The sequence below is a fragment of the Trachurus trachurus genome (genome assembly GCF_905171665.1).
Source record: "Trachurus trachurus genome assembly, chromosome: 15".
Classification (NCBI taxonomy): domain Eukaryota; kingdom Metazoa; phylum Chordata; class Actinopteri; order Carangiformes; family Carangidae; genus Trachurus; species Trachurus trachurus.
The window spans coordinates 17,426,401-17,446,946 of record NC_139906.1 but is presented as its reverse complement, the minus strand read 5'-3'; the positions used below and the strand labels follow the sequence as shown (position 1 = coordinate 17,446,946).

Genomic DNA, 20,546 nt, shown 5'->3' with positions numbered 1-20,546 from the left:
TCATGTTGGAGATTAAAGTTTATCTTATAGTGACTGATTTATAAACCACTGTAAATAATTTAACCACTTAGAAATATTTGTCACCCATAAATAAAGCCATAGTTATAGACCTGCTATTACTCATGCTTTTATCTAGGAAGAAGACAACCTTTTTCCCGTGAGTGTGAGTCAGTGTCCCTCTCTCTCTATACACACACACACCCGTCTCCTGGTCATCCACAGTCTCTCCGGTAGAGTTTGCTGTGGCCGTGCGTTTTGCCTGCTCTCTCTCTCCCTCTCCCTCTCTCTCTCTCTCGGCTCCTCCTCCTCTCTCGCCTCCTCCTCCTCCCCCCGGTCTGTGTATCAACTCTGTGACGGGTCACGTTATCGGAGGGGGGCAGGCAGTCGGTGTGTGGAAGCACTGAGCTCCCTCCCGACGAGTCACAAGCTGCCCTGCTGCACTACTTACGATCAAATATTAGTCAAAGAGTTGACGGGAAAGCGAAAGCAGGAGGAGCGGCAGCGGCAGCGGAGGCACCAACCAACCAACCAACCAACCACCAACCAGCACCAGCCCGGGGACTGAATCAATAAAAAGCCCCAGCAGCGGTGAGCGCTATGCCGGACACAGCGCTGTGATCTAACCGGAGGAGCCGGATCTAATCGCGGGCTGGATGCGATAAGCTCAGACAGAGGCATTGTAGGTGCACCGACCGGAGTCTGCTGCTGCCGACGACATGGGAAATAAATAGTTGGTAACGATGCTTTTACTTCCTTTAACAATACATCGATATCCCAATAATAGAGTGCTATTATAGCCTAACGCTTTCATGACAGTAGGTAATTGTGTCCTCGGCTGGAAATGAAATGTCAGTGTGATGTTTTATCAGACGATCTTATTTCCAGTGTTATTCTGTAGCAAGTTGAAGCTTTCAGTCGACACAGCCTCTCTCTCTCTCTCTCTCTCTCTCTCTCTCTCTCTCTCTCTCTCTCTCTGTGTGTGTGTGTGTGTGTGAGTGTGAATTCCCCGGTTGAAAATGTACGAGACAGGTATGGGCTATATTGCCATTGTGAGGTGTTTCGTTATGACAGCAGCGTCACAGCGTGTTGTCTATGTTTGACATGCGGTTGGACTTCTTTTGTCACTTTGTTGCATATAGAGTTAGAGTTTAGCCCACATCTTTCTGTGCCATTTTTGGGACAGGATGTGAGTAACAAGACTTTGTCAGGCTTGGATTTTTTATTTTTATTTTATTTGTGTAGCCTACACTAAATGTATTTCTTTTGTTTGATAAATGATGTGTATGTTAAAGTAAATCATTTTCATTTCTGCTCCTTTTCAGTCACAGCACATCAGTTTGGATCCAGGTGAAGTCATGGATGCAAGTTGGAAGAACTGCTTGGAAGAGGAGCTTCTGTGTCCCATTTGTCTGAATGTGTTCGACGAGCCCATCCAGCTGCCGTGCAAGCACAACTTCTGCAAGGGTTGCATCTCAGAGGCCTGGGCCAAAGACAATGCCGCGGTCCGCTGTCCCGAGTGCAACCACGACTACAGCCAGAAACCCACACTGGAGAAGAACTTCAAGCTCGCCAACATAGTCAAGCGGTTTAATGCGTTGAACACTGAGAAAGTCCCTGCTGTGCTGCAGTGTGTCCTCTGTAGAAGAGGCCCCCAGCTGCCTGTGCGAAAGGTCTGCCTGCGCTGCAAGGAGCCCTGCTGCCAAACTCACATCCAGACGCACCTCCAGCAGCCCTGCGCGGCCCCGGGACACCTGTTAGTGGACGCCGAGGAGCTGAGCGCCTGGACCTGTCCCAGTCATGAGGAGTACAGGCTCCTCCACTGTGAGGAAGAGCAGGTGGCCCTGTGTCCGTTCTGCTGCATCTCTCACTGCACTAACCAAAGACATACAGTCTGCGATGTGGATACACAACGCATACAAATGCAGGTAGATAAATCACACCCACACATACTCTGCCCTACTCAGCAGTTCACTTTAAACTGTCAACAGAAATGCAGATGACAGTCGAAAAAAAAAAAAGTGATGGATGCACTTACTTTCTTTCATGGATTTTTTTTTTCTTTGAATCTTGTTTCCCTCCGTTCACTAGTCTATAAAAGCTTCTTTTATTTGCCTCTTCCTTTAATCTCATGTGATGTGAAAGGAGTGGACAGGTAAAAGTCAACCCTTGTGGCACCCACTCCATACTGCTGCCACACCTTCACATTAAACACCCTGCGCCTCGGGGTGAGTTGCTGTGATGCAATCGGCATCCACCGGAAATGATGAACCCCCCGGTGCAGCGTGGGCGGATTGACATGCAGTTTGTTTAGCTGGTTGGTTTGCTATGATCAGCACTGGCGAGGGAGATGAATGAAATGACTGGTTCTGAAAGGGAAATGTGGTGATTTGTAGGACGATCACACGGCAGCAAGTTCAAAACTTTGCGTTTCAAGCATTCAAAGGAGTTGAAAAAGTGAGCCTAGTGAAAATTGCAAGTGGGAGAGAAGAGCATGGATTCTTCTTGTTTTGACCTAACTGACAAGAAGTGAATAATGGTCTTCCTTTGAAGGGTTGACCTCAGGATGCATGGAGGCATGCGTCTCGCTTAAGGCCAGCGTGTCACGGCTGTGCCCACCTCTGTATTTTCTTCATTTCTATACTTAATTTCAGTCGGCTCTCTCTTCACAAGTCTAATGTAAGTGGCAAGGTGTAAAAAAAACAACCACCCACACTGCCTTATACATATTTCTATCTGCCAAGGGGCGGTAGTGAGAATCAGATTAGTTTTAGCATCTGCCGTGTTGCGGTCTTGTCGAAACATTTGATGATCGCATTATTCCAGTTGGGAAAGTTACAGACGCATTTCTTTCCAGTGTGTAGATCACAAAGTTCTAAATTGGTAGAAGTCTTTGGTGCAAACTGTTGCTCTGGTTCAGGGCTATTATTGGGACAAAAGATGTCTGTTCAGCCCTTTCCACAGCTGCTCTCTACACACACATGCACACACCCACCCGTTTTTCTGTTCTTTCACAACTGTATGTTTGCAGGGTAAATGGAGTTATCCCGGAGTCAGAGTCCCTCTCCATACTCCGTCCTTTAGACAGAGCGCACTCTAATGTTGATAAATGTGGCAACAGCAAAAAAAAAAAAAAAGAGAAAGTTAGACGTCTTCATGGATACCGGGTCATTTGTTAAAGTAATTTGAGGCCAGAATGGCTTCTCATCATCACTTACTGAGAGTTTGTTCTCCTTGACAGGGCTGTGGTCTATTTTGGTAAAAGGATTTTAAATTCCCCTGGCAGCACTCTTCTTGCCTTTTGGATAAACAAAGAGGGAAAAACCAATGAAGCTATGTTCATATCTTTGGTTGTTTTGGCTCTCACAAGAGACTTTTACAGTCACCCGTTGCAGGTGTGCTTGTAAATATGGGACGTGTTAAGGAAGGATAATATAATAGTAATGTCATCCCTGGGACAGGCGGAGGTGGAGCCCACCCACACAACCTCACCTTGGTTTTCACAGGCATCTCTGCCGGAAACCATCGCTCATAGAAGCTCTATCGTTTGCAGTTTCTTGTATCTGGGCTGGAGTGAGTCAGTCCCCCAGAATGCTGAGGGCAGTCCATTGACATCAGACGTAGGGAATAGTTCTCAGTTGATTGTGAAAGAGGTTCTCTGTTCATTGAGCCTGAGGCTCCTCATTTAAACATGAGCTTCCTGGCAACCCGCGGGTGTCTGGATGCCTAAATAGGACAGTAGGGAAAGTGATCATTGGTGGGTTTAATCTTGATAAAGGTAGGCTTTCACGCTGCTACAGAGAGATCAGCAACCAGACAGTTCCCTCCTGCCCCCGTATGCTATTTCAAGCACACAACAAGACGAAAAGGGAATTGGAGGAAATATGGCAAAATGAGGAAGACATGGTTGTTGAGCAGAAGCATCTAAGCAGAGAAAATCTGCTGCTATTATGTGAAGCCAACTCACATAAAGCAGCTCATGCAACGTTTACGATAGCAATAACCCAGAGTGTTCTCTCTTGTTGTACAACTGTCACACACAAGGTAAAGATACCACTGAGCTTTTATGCTGTGTTAAGACAGTGATTGTTAATAGAAGAGATAGTAGCCTATGTCTGAAAGGTTTTAAAGTGTTGCACATGAAACAAGAAACACAGCCAACTAACCAGGTACCACGTGAGTTTGCAGGGGAGAGTCAGTCGCTATGGGTATTATCAGATTGTTTGAAGAGGACTGTTTAGCTGAAAGTGCCTCTTGTGTAAGCAACGTGTGGTGTGGAGATGTAGCACAGGTGTGGGTTGTGAGACAAGATTAAGGATTACTGCTGATTTTCAGTGAGAAAGCTGCTAGTCTTGTGTGAGCACATGTGAACCTGAGACAGATTTCCATCATGTACGTGTCTCTAGAACACACAACCACCTATGCATAAACGTATACATGTAATGGCAGGTATACTTATCAAAACGAGTGTTGCAAGCTTCACAAACATGATGAATGCCTATGAAAACATTTGGTCTCTAACATACAAATGTATATTTACATACCTATATTGGCAGACTTTTTCTTCCTCTTCTTCAGTTGGTACATCCACAACCATCATGTGCATGCTTTAGGAAAACAATACAAGGCGTGGAAGTGCACATATTGCTCTAGATTAAATTAGACGCAAATGTCACATGGCTCCTTTAAGTCCAAGTGATCTGTAGTGATCCAGATGGTGAAAACCTTTACCTACCACCACAGTTTAAAACACCAAAGAGTTTGTAACTGCTACTGCTTTCTTTTTCTTTTGAATTACATTCCTCCAAACTAAACATTTAAAAGAGGTAGGCTACTTTTAAGGCTTGTTTAAGACAGATTTGTTGCCCCAGTGATCTTGATCATTTATGCTGTTTGGTCTTCTTCAATAACTCAGATTAGTGCCTATCTCTCGTACTCACATAGTAAGTAGGCTACAGGCCTTAGTATCACAAACAATAAAGCAAAATGTATTCTAGCTATCTTTAGTTGGATTCCCTTTAACACTGACACAACACTGCTACAGCAATGCAGTGCAATTAAGGCATTTAATCACATTAATGGAAATGTAATGTTTTCCTCTAAGCACTTAAGCTGCACTGATCAATATTTTTATATTAACAATGGATCATTTCATTATGTTTAATGTGAGAGACTCGCAAGAGATGAACCTATGGAGAAATTTCAGCCGACTGCAGTGTTCTTCCGCTTTATGGAGGTTTTTAGCGTCTTTCAGCAAGGCTAATCAATTTGGTTTAATGGCCTTAAGGTAACTTTACTGACTTAGCCCACTCTCATCAGTGACATTTCCAGCCAGCTGGTATTGGAGAAAAGGATATGACCGCTGTACACTATCTGCCTATCACTAAATAGCAGCCTGTCAAGGTTAACGACAAGCTATTACAGTTAGCCTGTCAACAATGTTATCGCTAGCTTAACTAAGGATAGTTCAACGTTGGCAAATTGGCCTATTGCCATAATCCCTATAGACACAGGGGTAGGTTCATTACCTTTAATTGCAGGTGCATGTTGTTTTGAGATCTGCAAGCTGCTCAGCTTGGAAGTGAACGGTAGGCCTACAGGTCCCCTGTCCGTCAAAACTCATCAAATTAACAATCCAACAACTCCAAAATGCTCTCGTGGACAAGTTGGGACCTGCACATTCGCCACACTATGAAATAATTGTGTAACATTACAACACATGAAGCAAATACTCTGAGCTACTTGCGCTTTTGAAATCACTCCGCCGAGCAGCCGTGGAATGTAGTTCCGGCTCTGCATTTGCCTCGAAAACAACTCAGTTCTGTAATATTACATTATTATTTCATAGCGTGGTGAATGTGCAGGTCACAACTTGTCCATGAGAGCGTTTTGGCGTTGTTGGATTGTATATTTGATGAGTTTGATGAGGGACAGGGGGCCTGTACCATTCATCTCCATTGTGTTTGCTGAGCAGCTCACGTCTCTGCCCCACGGATCTCAAAACAATATGCACTGATAGTTAAAGGTAATGAAGCTACCCCTGTGACTATAGGGATTATGGCAATAGGTGAATTTTCCAAAAATGTTGAACTATCCCTTTAAGTTGTCCACAACCTTCTTGCTCGCTAACATTTAAGTCAACAAGTTTCCTGCTATCTAATGTTACAGTTAGCTTGGCATTAACTGCCAGAGTAGCTAACATTAGAGTAGATCATCTCCAACTTTCACATTTACAAACATGGTAGCAAGATAGCTGTTTAGAGGCAAAACAGGAGTGAAATACAAACAGAACTAAAAGCAGAGTGAATATGTCATGTTGGTGTCTGCTTTGTAATTAGGTTATTTATTGTTAACACATTTATAAATAACATAAAAGGGGATGATAATTTGGCATTTATAGGATGTCCTTCCGCCCGTCCCCTGAAGTGGCACTAAAACTCAGTAATGCTGCTACCAGTTTGCAAGCTCCTCTTGTTTATAATGTGCTGTGCTCTCTCTCTCCTTTGTTTGTGCATCTAATGCCAATAGTCCAAAGTCCATGCAAAAATCCAAGTAAGTCTTAAATTATGAAACCACTCAACTGGAGGAGACAAAAATATTCCTGCTGTTCCCCAAGTGACAAAATGATCAGCAGCCTTCCTCACTGAAAAGGACAGTTTTAAAATATGTGAACAAACAAGGAAAAGGGTGCAGCATAATGCGTTGGCCAGCGTTTTATGTTAATCATAGTCTTTCTTATTGTTTTGCTTTAGAAACTGGATGGACTTTTGGAAGACTTCACTGTGGTATAGTGCTGTGGCCAGTTGTTCTACATAAGACTCCATGAGTGTTGTAAGCAGCTGAAGAGGCCTGTTGCTGCGATACCACAATGTAGATACCCTGAAACTGGCTCACTAGAGACCGCAGGAATGTCCTCATTCTCTCTATCTCTCTTGTGTGCTTCAAACTTTCTCTCTGTTGGTTTCACTCTCTTCTTTTTTGTATGTCTTTTTCAGTTTCTCTCTGCCTGTGTTCTTGTGCAAGCAGAGCAGCACAGCACTTTGCCTTTCCCTACCGTTCCCCTTTTTTCTCCCATGCACACTCATGCGGAGGGAGAGAGAGCAGACCCCGGCGTTGTGCACACAGACATGACAATCTGTCACTGACACGGAGGCCAATGCAAACAATGGGAGCAATGCATGTGGCAGAAAAGAGAAGGTAGAGAAGGGGTAGTGCGACACCCCCGCTTCTTGCTCCCTCCTGCTCTCTCACATGAGCTTTCACATATAAATACATACACACAGCTTTGTTTCCATGACAGCAGGTTTTCTCTTACTTGGCCAGGGTGCCTCTCCCCATTCAGAAATAGTTCATTAAAAAACCTACCTGCCCTCCGCTGTTCCTAGTTTGCTGTCAGACTGTGACTTCAGATTGATTTGCATCTCCTGCTGTAAATGGAGAAGAATTACATTTACCGGTGCTTTTACTGGCCCTCGGCTCTCTTTGCACTCAGATTCAGCCCACAGAGGAAGCCGGCTGTTCCCAACAATGCACTTCATTTGGTGTAGCAGGGGCCCTGATAAACTTAGAAGCAATCAGAGATGGATTTGTGCAATTGTGTTTGCCTTTGCTGGTGCTCTCCTAATGGATAAATGCATGTGTGTCGCTGGCAGCTGTCGTTTCCTCCGTATAATCAGGATTGTGGAGGAGGTTGTCTTAGTGACTCATGAATAGCAGCCAGGTTGCCGAGGTCCCGGCAGAGGCTGGAGTTTTTACGAAACTTTCAGTGTGTGTGTGTGTGTGTGTGTGTGTGTTTTCTATTTTCAGTGCATCTTGTTCATCTGTCTAATCCATCTCTTGTATGTCATCTCCCCACAGGCCATGCTAATGAGGCAGCAAGACAGACTGGAGGGTCGTGTTCAGAACATCGATGAGCAGCTCACCAAGCTGGAGTCAGACAAGACACTGATGAAGGTCCAGTACAACACACACACACTGTGTAGACTCACAAGAGACACAATTTCTGAGCATTATCAGTATGAGTCCCTCAGTTCTTTGTCATCATGTAGGTTTGCGTTTGAATTGTGTCGACACTGTGCTGTTATGAAACCACTCTGCACCTTTGTTCGCTGTTGGAAAATGAAAAGAAAATATAATTTATTTCTAGCTTTGACTGGCTGGTGCACTAGAGCGGAAAATGCATTTTACAAATGACTTTGCTACTTCTGTTCTGAACAAGTGGATCCCACAAAATAAAGTCAGAATATATAATACACATAATTGAACACATGAAGCCATTACTGTGTATTGAAGTATACAGTGATTTATTTTCTTTTTTTTATCCCATGTCTTTACTTATTTTCTGTTATTATGATGCAGGAAATGGCAGAAACTAATGAATGAAAAAAGATGCAAACTTGTTCATCAGCAATTAAATGATGCACTTTTTAGGGCCTTTTTAGACTAATAAGAACAGGGTGGTCAGGAAAAGTTATGAGGCTTCCTGAATGCAGTTTTGTGCACATGTTCATGACTTTTCTCCAATGTGTCTGTCTCTCCACAGGACGCAGTGTCTGAACTGAAGGAGCGTGTGAGAGCCCAGTACCAGAGGATGCATACGCTGCTAGAAGCAAACCAGGCTGAGACCATGCAGGTGCTGGAAAGCACTTGCACCATGTACATGAGGAAAAACTCCCAGCAGGTTCTGCAGCTCAACGAGAGGCGGCAGGAAGCAGAGAAGCTTCTGAGCTCAGTACAAACGTTTTTCCAGAGAGCGGACAGCATTAACTTCATAAAGGTTAAACAAAACACACACGTCAAGACACACACGCCAGTTGTTTTACAGCATTTTGTATCAACTATTAAAAAGCAGATAGCGAGTCTGACAGATGTTTGTGTCTTATCTTATTCTGTCTTTTTCAGAATACGAAACCATACCAGCTGCTAATGGACAGGTAAGCATTGTTTCTGCACTGTTTTTCTTTACATGCATGTATTTATCAAGTTATGTGATGTGACTGAGCAGGTACAACTCAAAAGCAGCAAGAAAGCAATTAGTCCTGGATTGTTTGGTGAATTTGTTAGATATTGTGTTCATTTAATATTCCTGCACTATTTTCAAAGCTGTTAATTTATTTGAAACACATCAGCGATGCTTTCATGCACATGTTTTGGAGCACTGACCCTTATTCTGCTGTCACTTGGATTAAAACAGCAGTTAATCAAATGTTATCTTCCCAACCTCAGCTCATTTTTCATGTGCACGTTCAGTTCTTCATCTGTGTTTTAAAACCAAAGATTTTTTCTTGCAAAAGATAAAGTGTATAAGAGATGTACCGTATATCTAAAGTATGCTTCTAGAAATATGAGTGCAGGTCTCAAGGTGCAGAATGCATCCAAAGAAAGGGTTCAAATCTCTGACTGAATCTGTTTTTTTTTTTAGGTCAAACTCACACCTGAGTAGTGCCATCCCTCCACTCAGAGTGGGCCAGCTCAACTCTCACCATTTGCTATCTGAACTCTCAACAAGAGAGAAGAACCTGCGAAAAATGCTGGAAGGTAAGAGAAAAAAAATGCAATGAGTAACTAAGGATGAGGATTGTAGATGGGTAGAAGGATTAACTATTATCTGTACTGCTCCTTCTTTCCTCTCTCAGAGCCGCTCAATGAGGCGCCCATTCTGGAGATTGTGCAGTCTCACAGCAGCTCTGCCGGCTCCCAAATGGGGACGAGTTCAGGACTTCAGAAGAGGAAGTACAGCATGGCCTTCCTGGGCAGTAACACAGAAAACTCCACCTCCCAGGATCCCTCATTGCTGCTCTACAGCAGCAAAAAGCCCTTCCTGCCTGAGCAGAGTCATCGCCCTTCTCCCATGTACGCCTCTGAAGGCCTTTCCCAGAATCTACATGCTGGCCCCGGCCATAGTCGCCTCCTTGATGCTTCGGCCCATCACATGGTGGGTCTAGGGTCCAGCTCCAGCCACCACTCAGGGACCATATTCACCCCCTCCCACTTCCCCAGTGGAGGTGCCTCACAACAAGCCATGTACGAAGGGAGGAAAGTATTGATGTGCACTCTGAATAACTGCTGCTGCTCCAGGGCCCCCGCTGCTCGTGCCCGGCCTCCGTACCCAACGTCAGACTCCTTCCCCTCTGTGACCTCTCAGGAGTTCCCCCCACACGCCCCGCTGTCTGCAAGCCAGCCGCTGCAGCATTTTCCCATCAGGGGACTGATGGAAGCCACGCAGACGGCCAGGCACCCTGACTTCTACGGGCTGTACGGCCAGTCTTCAACCAAGCATTATGGGACCAAGTAATAAACCAGAGTCAGTTTGTTCCTTTTTAATCAGAATTGGCATCAGCATTTCCATGTTTCCTTTTTTGTTACTTTCCATTTTGGTTCAGAGGTATGTTGTCAACCTTGCGTGTCCTACACGCCTTCATTATAATGTTATTTTGACATTTACTTGACCCTATTTTGGGAAACCATACCCGGTTAACTTCGGTAGCCCTGTTTACTCTCTGAATCACAGTGACAGCTGTACGGCTCTAATCTGAAAACATTTTGTATTTTTATTTATTCTCTGTTTCAATTCGACTGGAAGTGCTAATGTGAATATTGTAGTCTTAAATCCATTCAAGCAGTAAACTGAGAATCAACATATCCTTCATCACAGGTCCTGACGTAGGACTCCAGAGACTTCAGTGCCTAAAAAGACTGTTAACGCGCTCTTAATGTACTTGCAAGTTCCTAGCTCTTGATTATTTCCTGTTTGCGGCTGAAAGCATGCAGGGAGCCTCTCCATGCACTCCAAAGTCCATGTGGCTTTCAAAACACACTGGACTACAACTGCTTGTCAGGTTTTTCATGAATTTTTATATAGGATTATGAATAAACCAAAACCAGTGGAAAATATTGAATAAACAAGCATATTAAATTACATCTGGTGTATTTTAAGCATTGATTTACAGACTTTTGGTCATACTTGAAACCAGCTGTGTTCTGTGACATGTAGTTTATTGTAGTTTGGGGTCTGTTTGTAGTGAGAAGCACATTGTGATATGTTTGAGTTACGAGGTTTTGCAGTCTGACTCAGTGGGTTACAGTTGAAATGTCAGAGCTTCCTGTAGAAAGAAAAGAAAAGCCATTATTACAGTTCATCATCCCACCCTGCAGCTCACCCACAGTCTATTCATAGGTTAAGGTTAGTAGATGGAAAGAAAAAAAAAAGACACTGGGTGACCACATGTTTGAGATCGGCTGCACTCAGAGGAATCTCAGAACATGGTGGAGGAGGTTTGGACAATGATTTGTTAAAGAGCGGGCAACAGCAGGCCCATTATCTGCCAATTTAGGACAGTTCACTTCCTTGTCAACATCCTGGTCTCTGGCAAAGTCTCTGTCTCATCCCTCTTTGTCTCATTATTGGAGCTGGTTGTCAAGTTAGGTCAGAGAACAGGAATAACTGATGAGCAGCACCTCCCTTTCCCTCTCTCTCTCTCTCTCTCCCGGGGTATCATTTGCCAGGGCTGAATGCAGAGGAGGAGGAGGAGGAGGAGGGTCAGAGAGTGGCGGATAATATAAGCGCAGAGTTTTAATGAGGGCTGGGACAGTATAGTCATCTACTTATCTGTCACTCATACGCCTTTCATTGCTCCCCTCCCCCATTAGCAAGACGGTGAGATAGAGGGAGCGAGCTGAGGGGCGGAGAGGAGGGAGGAAGAATGGTTAGAGGTTTTTTTTTTTTTTTGGGGGGGGGGGCAAAGCAAGTGAGGCACATCACTTATTTATGGGTTATAAAATGTTCTGCCCTACTGTTTCATTCTCCCTTTTCTCTCGTCCAGTTAGGTTTTCTTTTTTTTCTCTATAATTGAATTCAAGAGTGTGAATACTAAAATTTCTGATATTGTGTCCAATGAAGCCAGCACACTTCAGCAGCGGAGGAGGAGGAGCTGAGGTTTAGTTACAGTGTGGCATCAATTTGACATTTATTGTGTGTCTGTGTGTGTGTGTGTGTGTGTGTGTGTGTGTGTGTGTGTGTGTGTGTGTGTGTGTGTGTGTGTGTGTGTGTGTGTGTCAGCCTATTAGCATTCCCCTTGTGCGCTGTTCCTTCGCTGTGTGTGTTATTAATAAAACATACAATAGATATTCTGAGGGAGACCATACTATTAGTAATTAAAACCATATAAATAATTTCAATTACAGCTGCACATTCATGTCAATCGCGCCATTTAAAACTGTAACAACTTCAAAATAAGGGGATTAAATGGTTAAGAAGTGTATTTCTTTAGTCTGAAAATAGTACAAATATTTATAATCAGCATCAGCATCACACTTCTAAAACGGTGTGTAGCTTTGTGTGTGTGTGTGTGTGTGTGTGTGTGGTAGTGGTGGGGTGGGGGGGTTGGTTTGTGCTACCTCATGTGCAGGCTTTGAGTGGGTCGAATCCTGTTTTGTGAGCAAATGTGTGCTCAGGTGTCAGCGCACAATCAGCCAGTTTGTATATGTTTCCTATATGTGCAGAAGTACGCTGATTCAGTGTGTGTGTGTGTGTGTGTGTGTGTGTGTGTGCTCATTGAGGTAGAGTATAGGGTGAAGGGTGATGCACTTGACAGCTGTGCTCTGTTGTGGCAGGTGTGTTGGAGCAGTGTATGTGTGAGTACAACACGCCCCAGCCTGCAGAAGGATGTGAGCCTGTTTTCAGTGTGTGTGTGTGTGTGTGTGTGTTCAATGCATGGGGAACTGTCAGCTGTTGTGCAGCTGTTGTTTGTGTGCTTTAGCAAGTGGTTAGCGGTACTATTGGACTTACAGTGGGCACTATCTCTCTCTTTCCATTTGTTTCACACACACTCTCTTGCCCAGTATTTATTACTACATATTCCCTAGAGTATATTTACATTTGATGATTTGATGACATGTTGATACTGTGACAGATGTTTGCATCCTGAAACGTCTGTAATAGCTCTGCAATGTTTGAATCCCAGCCACAGATCCACCGGTGCACAAGCTAAAAAAAAAGGAAGTTTTGTCAACAATAACTTCCTGAAAAAGAACTTCACATTGAAACAGCTCAGATTTAACCATAGAAATAGACAATTTACAATTTTGCAGCAATCAAAGAGTCAATACAACAACCCTGAGTGGTGATATACAGCAGAGCAGGAGTATTTGAGGGTGGAGATTTCCTTCATAGCTTAATGGATATATTGACGCGGTGGCAGTGCATTTACACAACTTGCAGCTTGTGTAACTGTCCCATCATCAGCTCAGCGGTGGATGAGAGAGGTGGCTGACACGGCAGCACTGAGGTATTAAAGTATGTATAATAAATGAGTGAATATCAGTGTTTATAGTCTGGGCACACATACTGTGTTAGCAGGCCTCCCAATGACACTGACAGGAACATGAACATATACAGCATAATGCATACAGAGCAGCTATCCATCAAGCATGCAGAATACTAACCTTCATCTGATAAGGCCTTTGAAATCGGTGCCAAAACTCCAATCCAGGATAACAGTGTACACACACACACACACACACACAGTCACGAGCACACAAACATCAAAGACAAAGATCCATGGCCAATGTTTATTGATCTCCAGGTCTATTTTCTGCTTGTGGAAATCATCGTAACATAAACCAGTCCTCCGCTCCGTCGACTTCCAGCTGAAGGGAAACAACAGGCAACGTTAAATCTCAGCGAAATAAGGAAGGACAGGTGAGTTGTGTCCAGGTGAGCTGCACCAGTGCAATCGTGTCTCTATGTGTAACCGTGGCGGACACGTCACATCAGTATTAAAGGGCATTTCAGAGTGTCTTGGTGGAGAACAGCTGTATCGGTTTTGGAGTGAGAATGCAAAGTGGTGTGCTTCAGTTGTTGCCACAGTAACACTGGGTGATGGAGTGACACATGCAAGTGATCCCTTCATTATATTATTATCAAATTGCAGATTTACAAATTTCCTCCACATAACTGTAGAGCAGTGGTTCACAACCTTTTTTGGCTCGTGACCCTATTTTGACATCACAAATTTCTGGCGACCCCGCAATCATGTGACTGCATGTCAATCAAGATGCGCCAGCTCAGATATTTTTATATGCTGCATTTGATCTGAATTTGATTTATATTCGATAAAGTTAAAGTATAGAATACAGAACGTTTAAGACTGTGTGTGGTGTTTTTAATTAGAATTTTAAAATATTTTCATCAGTAGATTTGTTTTTATTAGACATTTCAGGGGACCCCATTTGAATTCCAGGCGACCCCACGTGGGGTCCCGACCCCAAGGTTGAAAAACACTGCTGTAGAGGAAAAAATATTTAATGTTTAAAACCATAGTAGAAACTTTCTACATCAGTTTGTGTGACAGTTAGTTGCGCTTCCTCTGCTTCTGTAGTCTGTCACATCGACCACAGCGTTTGCATCGCCTTGGGCCAGATAAAAGTGACAGAAACTCAGCACAAGGTCTCCATTTGCTCCATGGTGGGAGCATGATGATGCAGCGGTGGACACAGACAGATGTGGTCAAAATCTCCAGTCAACTGTCTTTCTCTATGGTTATTACACAGACACCAGAAAATCCCCAGCTTTTCCTCTCTTGAGTTCAATATAAGAACATGATGTTTCTCTTTCTGTTGAAAGTAACTGTACTTTCCAAAATCATCTTCCCTACTGGGACACTTAGTTCCTTACTTGTAAATGAGCTGGATATATGAGCATGTTAGAAACACTAAATGCTGGAATTAAACTAATTGATTAGTAGGAATTAATTTGTTAATGAGACTGTTACTGTGTTCAAATCAAAATGTTATAGATATGAGAGGGAGAGCTAAAAGTGTGTATCATGAGTAGTTTAGATGTCCTCTTGCTGCTTGTTGTTACCATGACAGGCCACAATAGACCACATTATTTACAGACAGACCATAAATCTGCCACTTTTTTCTACCTTTATTGAATTTAACAATGAACCTAAGCCGCTCTGACACTGACATTCCCCAGTGGGGTCAGAGTGTATTTACACGCTGACTGAAACATTTCTATAAAGCAGAACTGAGCTGGACTGTCCTACCACCCAGGACCAGGTCAGAGAACAGCTTCTCTGTTATTTAATGAGTGACTCAGCGTCATCCATATTGATGAGGAAGGACCAACCTCTGGCGATAGATGAAGCTGGATTCTTTTACACTTACCTGATTACACTCACAGTGCTGCCTGGTACTTCCCAATCACCAATCCATTGTATGAAGGAATGAAAAAAAAAAACAGTCATCCATGCATGGTGTGCTCATCTTGAACACACCCACAGATCGTCAGCTCTACATCCTTTCTTAAGAAACTGAATATGATGACTATTTTGTTTTATTCTTTATCATATGATCATGACATGGATTTGAATGATGCTGCACACGCTGTTTTGAGATTCCTGTGGTTTTAGGGATGTAAGAATATCATGTCCTCACTGTCATGTGGACTGAAATATAGGAAGTTTAACTACAGAATGAGCATAACAGATTCATTTAAAGTGATTAAAAGGGAAAATGCACAAATGTTGATGAAGTCTAAGACGAAGGTAATCAGAGAAAACTCTTTACCTTGTTTTCAGTAACACTTCTTATCAAATGCTTCTGTGTTGCTGCTCATCCTACACTGCTCACTGCTGTAACCTCCACACGAAGGTGAGGACTTAATGCGCTGCACAGACACCGCGCCATAAAACCCTTACACCCAATAAAAGTGGTGTAAAGGTTCACAAAGCTCCCACTCGGCACACACCAGATAGATGTGCTTTATGAGTCAGAAAATAAGAAGCAGCAGCACCTGCTCCCACTGACATTAACTAGTTGTTGGATTGTTACGCGTTGATTTGCCGTCTGGCACGTGACTGTGAGGGCTTTCAGACTTTGGTGGTGTGTAATTCGATTAATATCTCTCCTGCTTTCCGGGAAAAAAAAGCTTATCCCAGGCCATTACTCCTGTTGTTTCGTCACCCTTCTCTCTCACACACACAGAGAGAGAGAGAGAGAGGGTGACTACGGCAACCATCTAGGACATTTTGGGGTAAAAGTGGAAAATGATTTATTTAAGTTTCCTCTGTTGAAAGCACCTCCTCCTCCTCCTCCCTCATTCCTGTCTCCTTGTTAACAGAGAGCTGCCATCCCGAGCATCACACAGGTGGTCATTTCTCACGTTACCATGGCAGCACCTGGCATGACTATAAGTAGTCAGTTGTGGTGCTTGATAATGTGGCCTTTTGAGCATTTTCTATCTCAACTTTTCCTGATTGCGCCCCACTGTGCAACAGTCAAGGTGCCAGATCCTGCAGAGACAGACAGGAGACGTATCGTATGAATCAGTGTTTATGGCTGAATGTGTGTTTGTCATCAGCAGGTTTCCTCACATTCCTTCATGCACCTCTACAACTGAGGATGATAGGAGTGCATGAGTGGGCAGAGGCTCTCTGGTTTAAGCAAGCAGATGTAGCCTACACCCTGTCATCTGCTGGGGAAAGGTTGTGTTACTTCTCTTTTTTCTGATTCCTACCATTTCTTTCCAGACTCATCTTACGTGGTGCCTGCCTGGCCTGCCGTCTGCTTCCCACAGAAATGTGTGTAACGGCAGCTGACAGATGGACAAAACGTTTGTCATTACTTGGAGTTGACTGTTATCCTCCAGATAAAGCCTTTATTGTGCAATAAAGTGATAAGAAACGCTTACAAATGTGGAATATGTGTAATGAGAGTGAGATCTGCCGTTGAAATGTTCTGCCTCTGCGGCCGCACCACTTCGTGTCAGTTCGGCGCAGATGGGATTGTAATGCGTATCTAGATGTTGTGGACTGTAACCTGATACAACCACATCTGCCTTCATGAGGCTTCAACTGTCATCACGTCATTACTGGCACCCTTCATCCACCCCAATGAGTTATCCATTGTTGGCGGTTTACTGTCAGCAAGGGCAATCATTTTACACAGCAGCAGTGAACCTAAGGTCATGGTGCTCAAAATGGAAATTCACTTGTCTATATCTCTCTCTGTGCAGTTCAGTACTTTTCTATTGTCCCACTGAATTGAGCCTTTCACCCTTAAAAAGCTCTGAAAACCTACTTTCAATGAGCAACAGATTCCTAGAACACGTCACTTCCTGCCTGTAGTTTCCACTTTTGCACTTCAGATATTAGTTTTTGGGCAGTTTTTGTAAGTTTTGCCATTGCTACACAACTATAGTGTCAGCATTTCCTACACCGTCTTGGCAAAAGCATCTGTTGTGTTTACAAGACAAGAGGTTGTTTGTTAGATGTCCTCTGAGCAGCACTACCAGCAACTGGATGATGCTATTGAATCAAAGAATGATGAGTCAGTCCGACCAGGCCACAGCTTAGCATGAGTAAGCATGCTAACTTCAAGAGAAACAGAAGCAAAAGCCTAGAGGGCTGTTTCCACTTTTGGGGAGGAAAAGAATTAATTTGGTGTTGAATTTGCAAAGTTTCTTCAAGTCTCATAAGTAAACTCAAAATCAATGTTAACATTAACAAACCTTACATTATGGTCATTTAAACTTTATAAAAACATAGAATTCAGGATGCTTTATATGTATTCTCTCATCTTGTCATGGATAGTTTATATTAATGTGAATTTTCACAGGCTTACAAGAGCTGTAGTCGTAAATTGGTTTAATAAATTGACTTTGGCTCAGTGATGGCTTCCTGTAGCCTTTCAGTGAACCTTTTTTTTTTTTTTTTTTTTACTTTTTTCCCTTCTTGACCTTTGCCTTGTTAAATGGATGTAATATTTAAAAAGTTAAATTAGGTGTCTGAAGCTTCGGTGTTATCTCTCACCTCAGCAAATTAAGTCAATTTAAATGAAAACCTTTCTGCTAAACGACCTTATTGTTATATCGACTGTTAATGCAATCGGCTAAAAGAGATTTTTTTTTTTTAAATTCTGTTTTATAAATTCATAAAGTGAAATAAAATGAACACAAACTGATGCGTACAAAATCTTCACATTTATGACATCTTACATAGCAAAACAGTTTTTTTTAATGTTACAAACTGGAACAACTGGAAATGGAGATACTCTTGTGAAACATTTCATAATCTGCATGTATGTATGTTAATCATCGATTGCACCATTCATCTGAAATCACAATTCATGTGCAAACCCTTTCCTGTCTGACAAGTACACACAGGCACGCGTGCACACACACACACACACACACACACACACACACACACATTTTTGTCTGTTGCAGGAACAGCTTCTTCAAACATTACCAGAATCCACTGGTGGCAAAAGACACATTTTCCACCACTGATGCACTTGATCGGCATCAGTGGTGCTGACTGTATAACACACAGTATAAAAGACTTGGTAGCATTCAATAGCAAAAACAGTTCTTCTACAAGTGAATGTCTTAAGCGCAGTTAAAGACACTGCTCAGACCGAGAGGAGAGGCGAGAGCATCGGAGCCCCTCGTGATGTTCCTTCCTCCCACAGCATGTTTAGCTGCCACCACACTAAGCATTCAACGTGGCTGTGTGGAAGAAGTAGTATCTCCGAAAAATGTGTCCGTCTGGTACAAAAATCTGTGGTGTTTCTCACAACGTGTCATCATTCCGAAATCCCCATCAGCAACCTCCGCGCCTACTGCCTCTGCTTCTTCTTTGCCGGTTTAATAGGAGTGATCTCTTCCTCCTCCTCATCGTCGTCATCGTCGTCTTCGTCATCCTCATCGGACAGATCGGAGTCTTCGACCTCCGAGGCTGCACGAGAACAGGAGGCAATGTTGAATCACTGTCTTAATCTAAATACTGGTGTTATATTTAATCATAAGGCCAGAGAGGTCGCTTTATTTCATCTGCCCTTTCAACTGACCTCATGCACAGCTTGTGAAATGCGGCTGCACGCGCTCATTACGATCAGATGTAGAATGAGAAGAATCACTGAGCGTTCCCCGCTGCACTGATAAATGCTTATTTCACCGGGTTCTGAAATACGCTACGGTCGACTTTAACTTTTAGAGAAGGTCTTAGATTTAATTTGGAATAGAAATTTAACATTTTACTGCTCAAAGATACATTTCACTTTTCATGTCAATTTCAAAAGAAAGTGAATAAAGGAGCAAAGTATTTCAGAACTTCAAGAATCCTTGCAACACATCACATTTGCTGCTTAGCCACTGCATCCATTTCTGAGGGATCAAAGCATTGATTAATCTGCCAATGATCTTCTTGATTAATTGATTGATAAAAAAAATACACCATTTTCTCAAAAGCTGAGCTGATATAGGAGATTCAGTTAGACACACACAGACACCAGCAACTGTTCACAATTAAGAGACTGTATTTTTGTGTTTTTAAAAATTCTGTGAATTTATTAATTATTAATACTTGAAAGTAGGGGGCAAACACAATCTAATTATTTTTTTGGAGATTACATAAATTGTTTTACTGGTGTCACTGTCATAACAAGAATTCAATAGTTATTCCTTTATGTTTTTTAACAGCCTGCTCTCTCACCTCACTTGTAATATTTCTATATTTTGATATTAGTCACATTAAACGGATGTTGTCAGTGGTCCATTAGTAGTTTAACAAAGTACTGTTAGGGTTAAAAAGGAGTTTCTTACCAATGAGGTGGAGCCCGCTGATGGTAACTGGTCCTGAACCAGCCTTGAGCCGGATGGTCACTGGGGCTTTCAGCTCAAACTCCCCAAGACTCACCTGAGGAGGTAAAGAGATATCAAACTTTAGCTTCTGCTGTGCGGGAGGTTACATCAGACCGCCTGGAGAGATTATAGATGGTAGTACCATGGGCAGACAGTTGATGTGAAGGTTGGCGATGGGCACTGAAATGGTCTTTCCTTGGTGGTTCATGGCCGTGACCTCCACCACGTTACTCTCCTCCTTGGCACCTTCTCCCAGACAAATCTGCAATCAGATGAATTCAGAAGTTATCTATTCAAGCCGAACATTACAGTGCAATCTAAACAGATGGATACTCAATAATCAAAAGGCTTTTTGCAGCCCTGATAATGTGATGACGCCGATTCTCCTCCGCAACTGTACATACTGTTCTGAGTTCAAGGAAGTGCTCCAGGTCCTCCTCTTCATCTCCTTGGAAAGTGTAGAAAGGGACTTTGGAGGAGAGCTCGCAGCCTACAGGAAAACACCACAACCAGTATTAAACATCACGTATTTTCTTTGCAATCATGTGAAGTCAGCGCGGGAAGTTAACACCTGAAAAAAGGTCGTTTTTTTAGCCTAAAATGTCTCCAGAGCAGATCTACATAAGTAACCCACGTGTGCGCCGACAGGTAAACTGATAAACTGGATTTAAATTGCTCTTACTGAACAGGAAGCTCTCCAACTTGGATTGACCAGCTAATCCCATATCCACGGGGTCGTTGTCGTGGAAAGACATTTTGTCGAAGAGCTAAATATATATATTTTTTTGATTTGCTGTTAACACGTTACAACCAAATGAGCCCCTCGCGAAAAAATAACAAGCGCGTCGCAGACTAAGTACATTGACGCCTCGTCATCACTGTGCGCCTGTCGCTGACTCCT

The 20,546-nt window shown here is 43.0% G+C and overlaps 2 protein-coding genes across 3 annotated transcripts; one reads left to right on the top strand and one right to left on the bottom strand.

Annotated features, from left to right (window-relative positions):
* The first annotated feature begins 384 nt into the window (after positions 1-384).
* LOC310998475 (E3 ubiquitin-protein ligase TRIM8-like) lies at positions 385-10,871 on the top strand. Of its 2 annotated transcripts, none has more exons than XM_083988540.1 (7): positions 385-730; positions 1,323-1,925; positions 7,855-7,950; positions 8,540-8,773; positions 8,899-8,930; positions 9,419-9,534; positions 9,633-10,871. In XM_083988540.1, exons 2-7 carry the CDS (start codon positions 1,356-1,358, stop codon positions 10,289-10,291), a joined length of 1,707 nt encoding a protein of 568 aa, XP_083844666.1. In that variant the 5' UTR covers positions 385-730; positions 1,323-1,355; the 3' UTR covers positions 10,292-10,871. The 2 variants fall into 2 exon arrangements, with proteins under 2 accessions (XP_083844666.1, XP_083844665.1); XM_083988539.1 differs by having other exon boundaries at positions 385-734.
* A 7,174-nt stretch (positions 10,872-18,045) lies between these two features.
* Positions 18,046-20,537, bottom strand: npm3 (nucleophosmin/nucleoplasmin, 3). Its single transcript, XM_083988135.1, has 5 exons — positions 20,328-20,537; positions 20,050-20,135; positions 19,788-19,907; positions 19,607-19,700; positions 18,046-18,740 (listed from the first exon to the last, which is right to left on the bottom strand). The coding sequence occupies exons 1-5, from the start codon at positions 20,398-20,400 to the stop codon at positions 18,622-18,624; spliced, it is 492 nt and encodes a 163-aa protein (XP_083844261.1). The 5' UTR covers positions 20,401-20,537; the 3' UTR covers positions 18,046-18,621.
* Between the last annotated feature and the right edge of the window lie 9 nt (positions 20,538-20,546).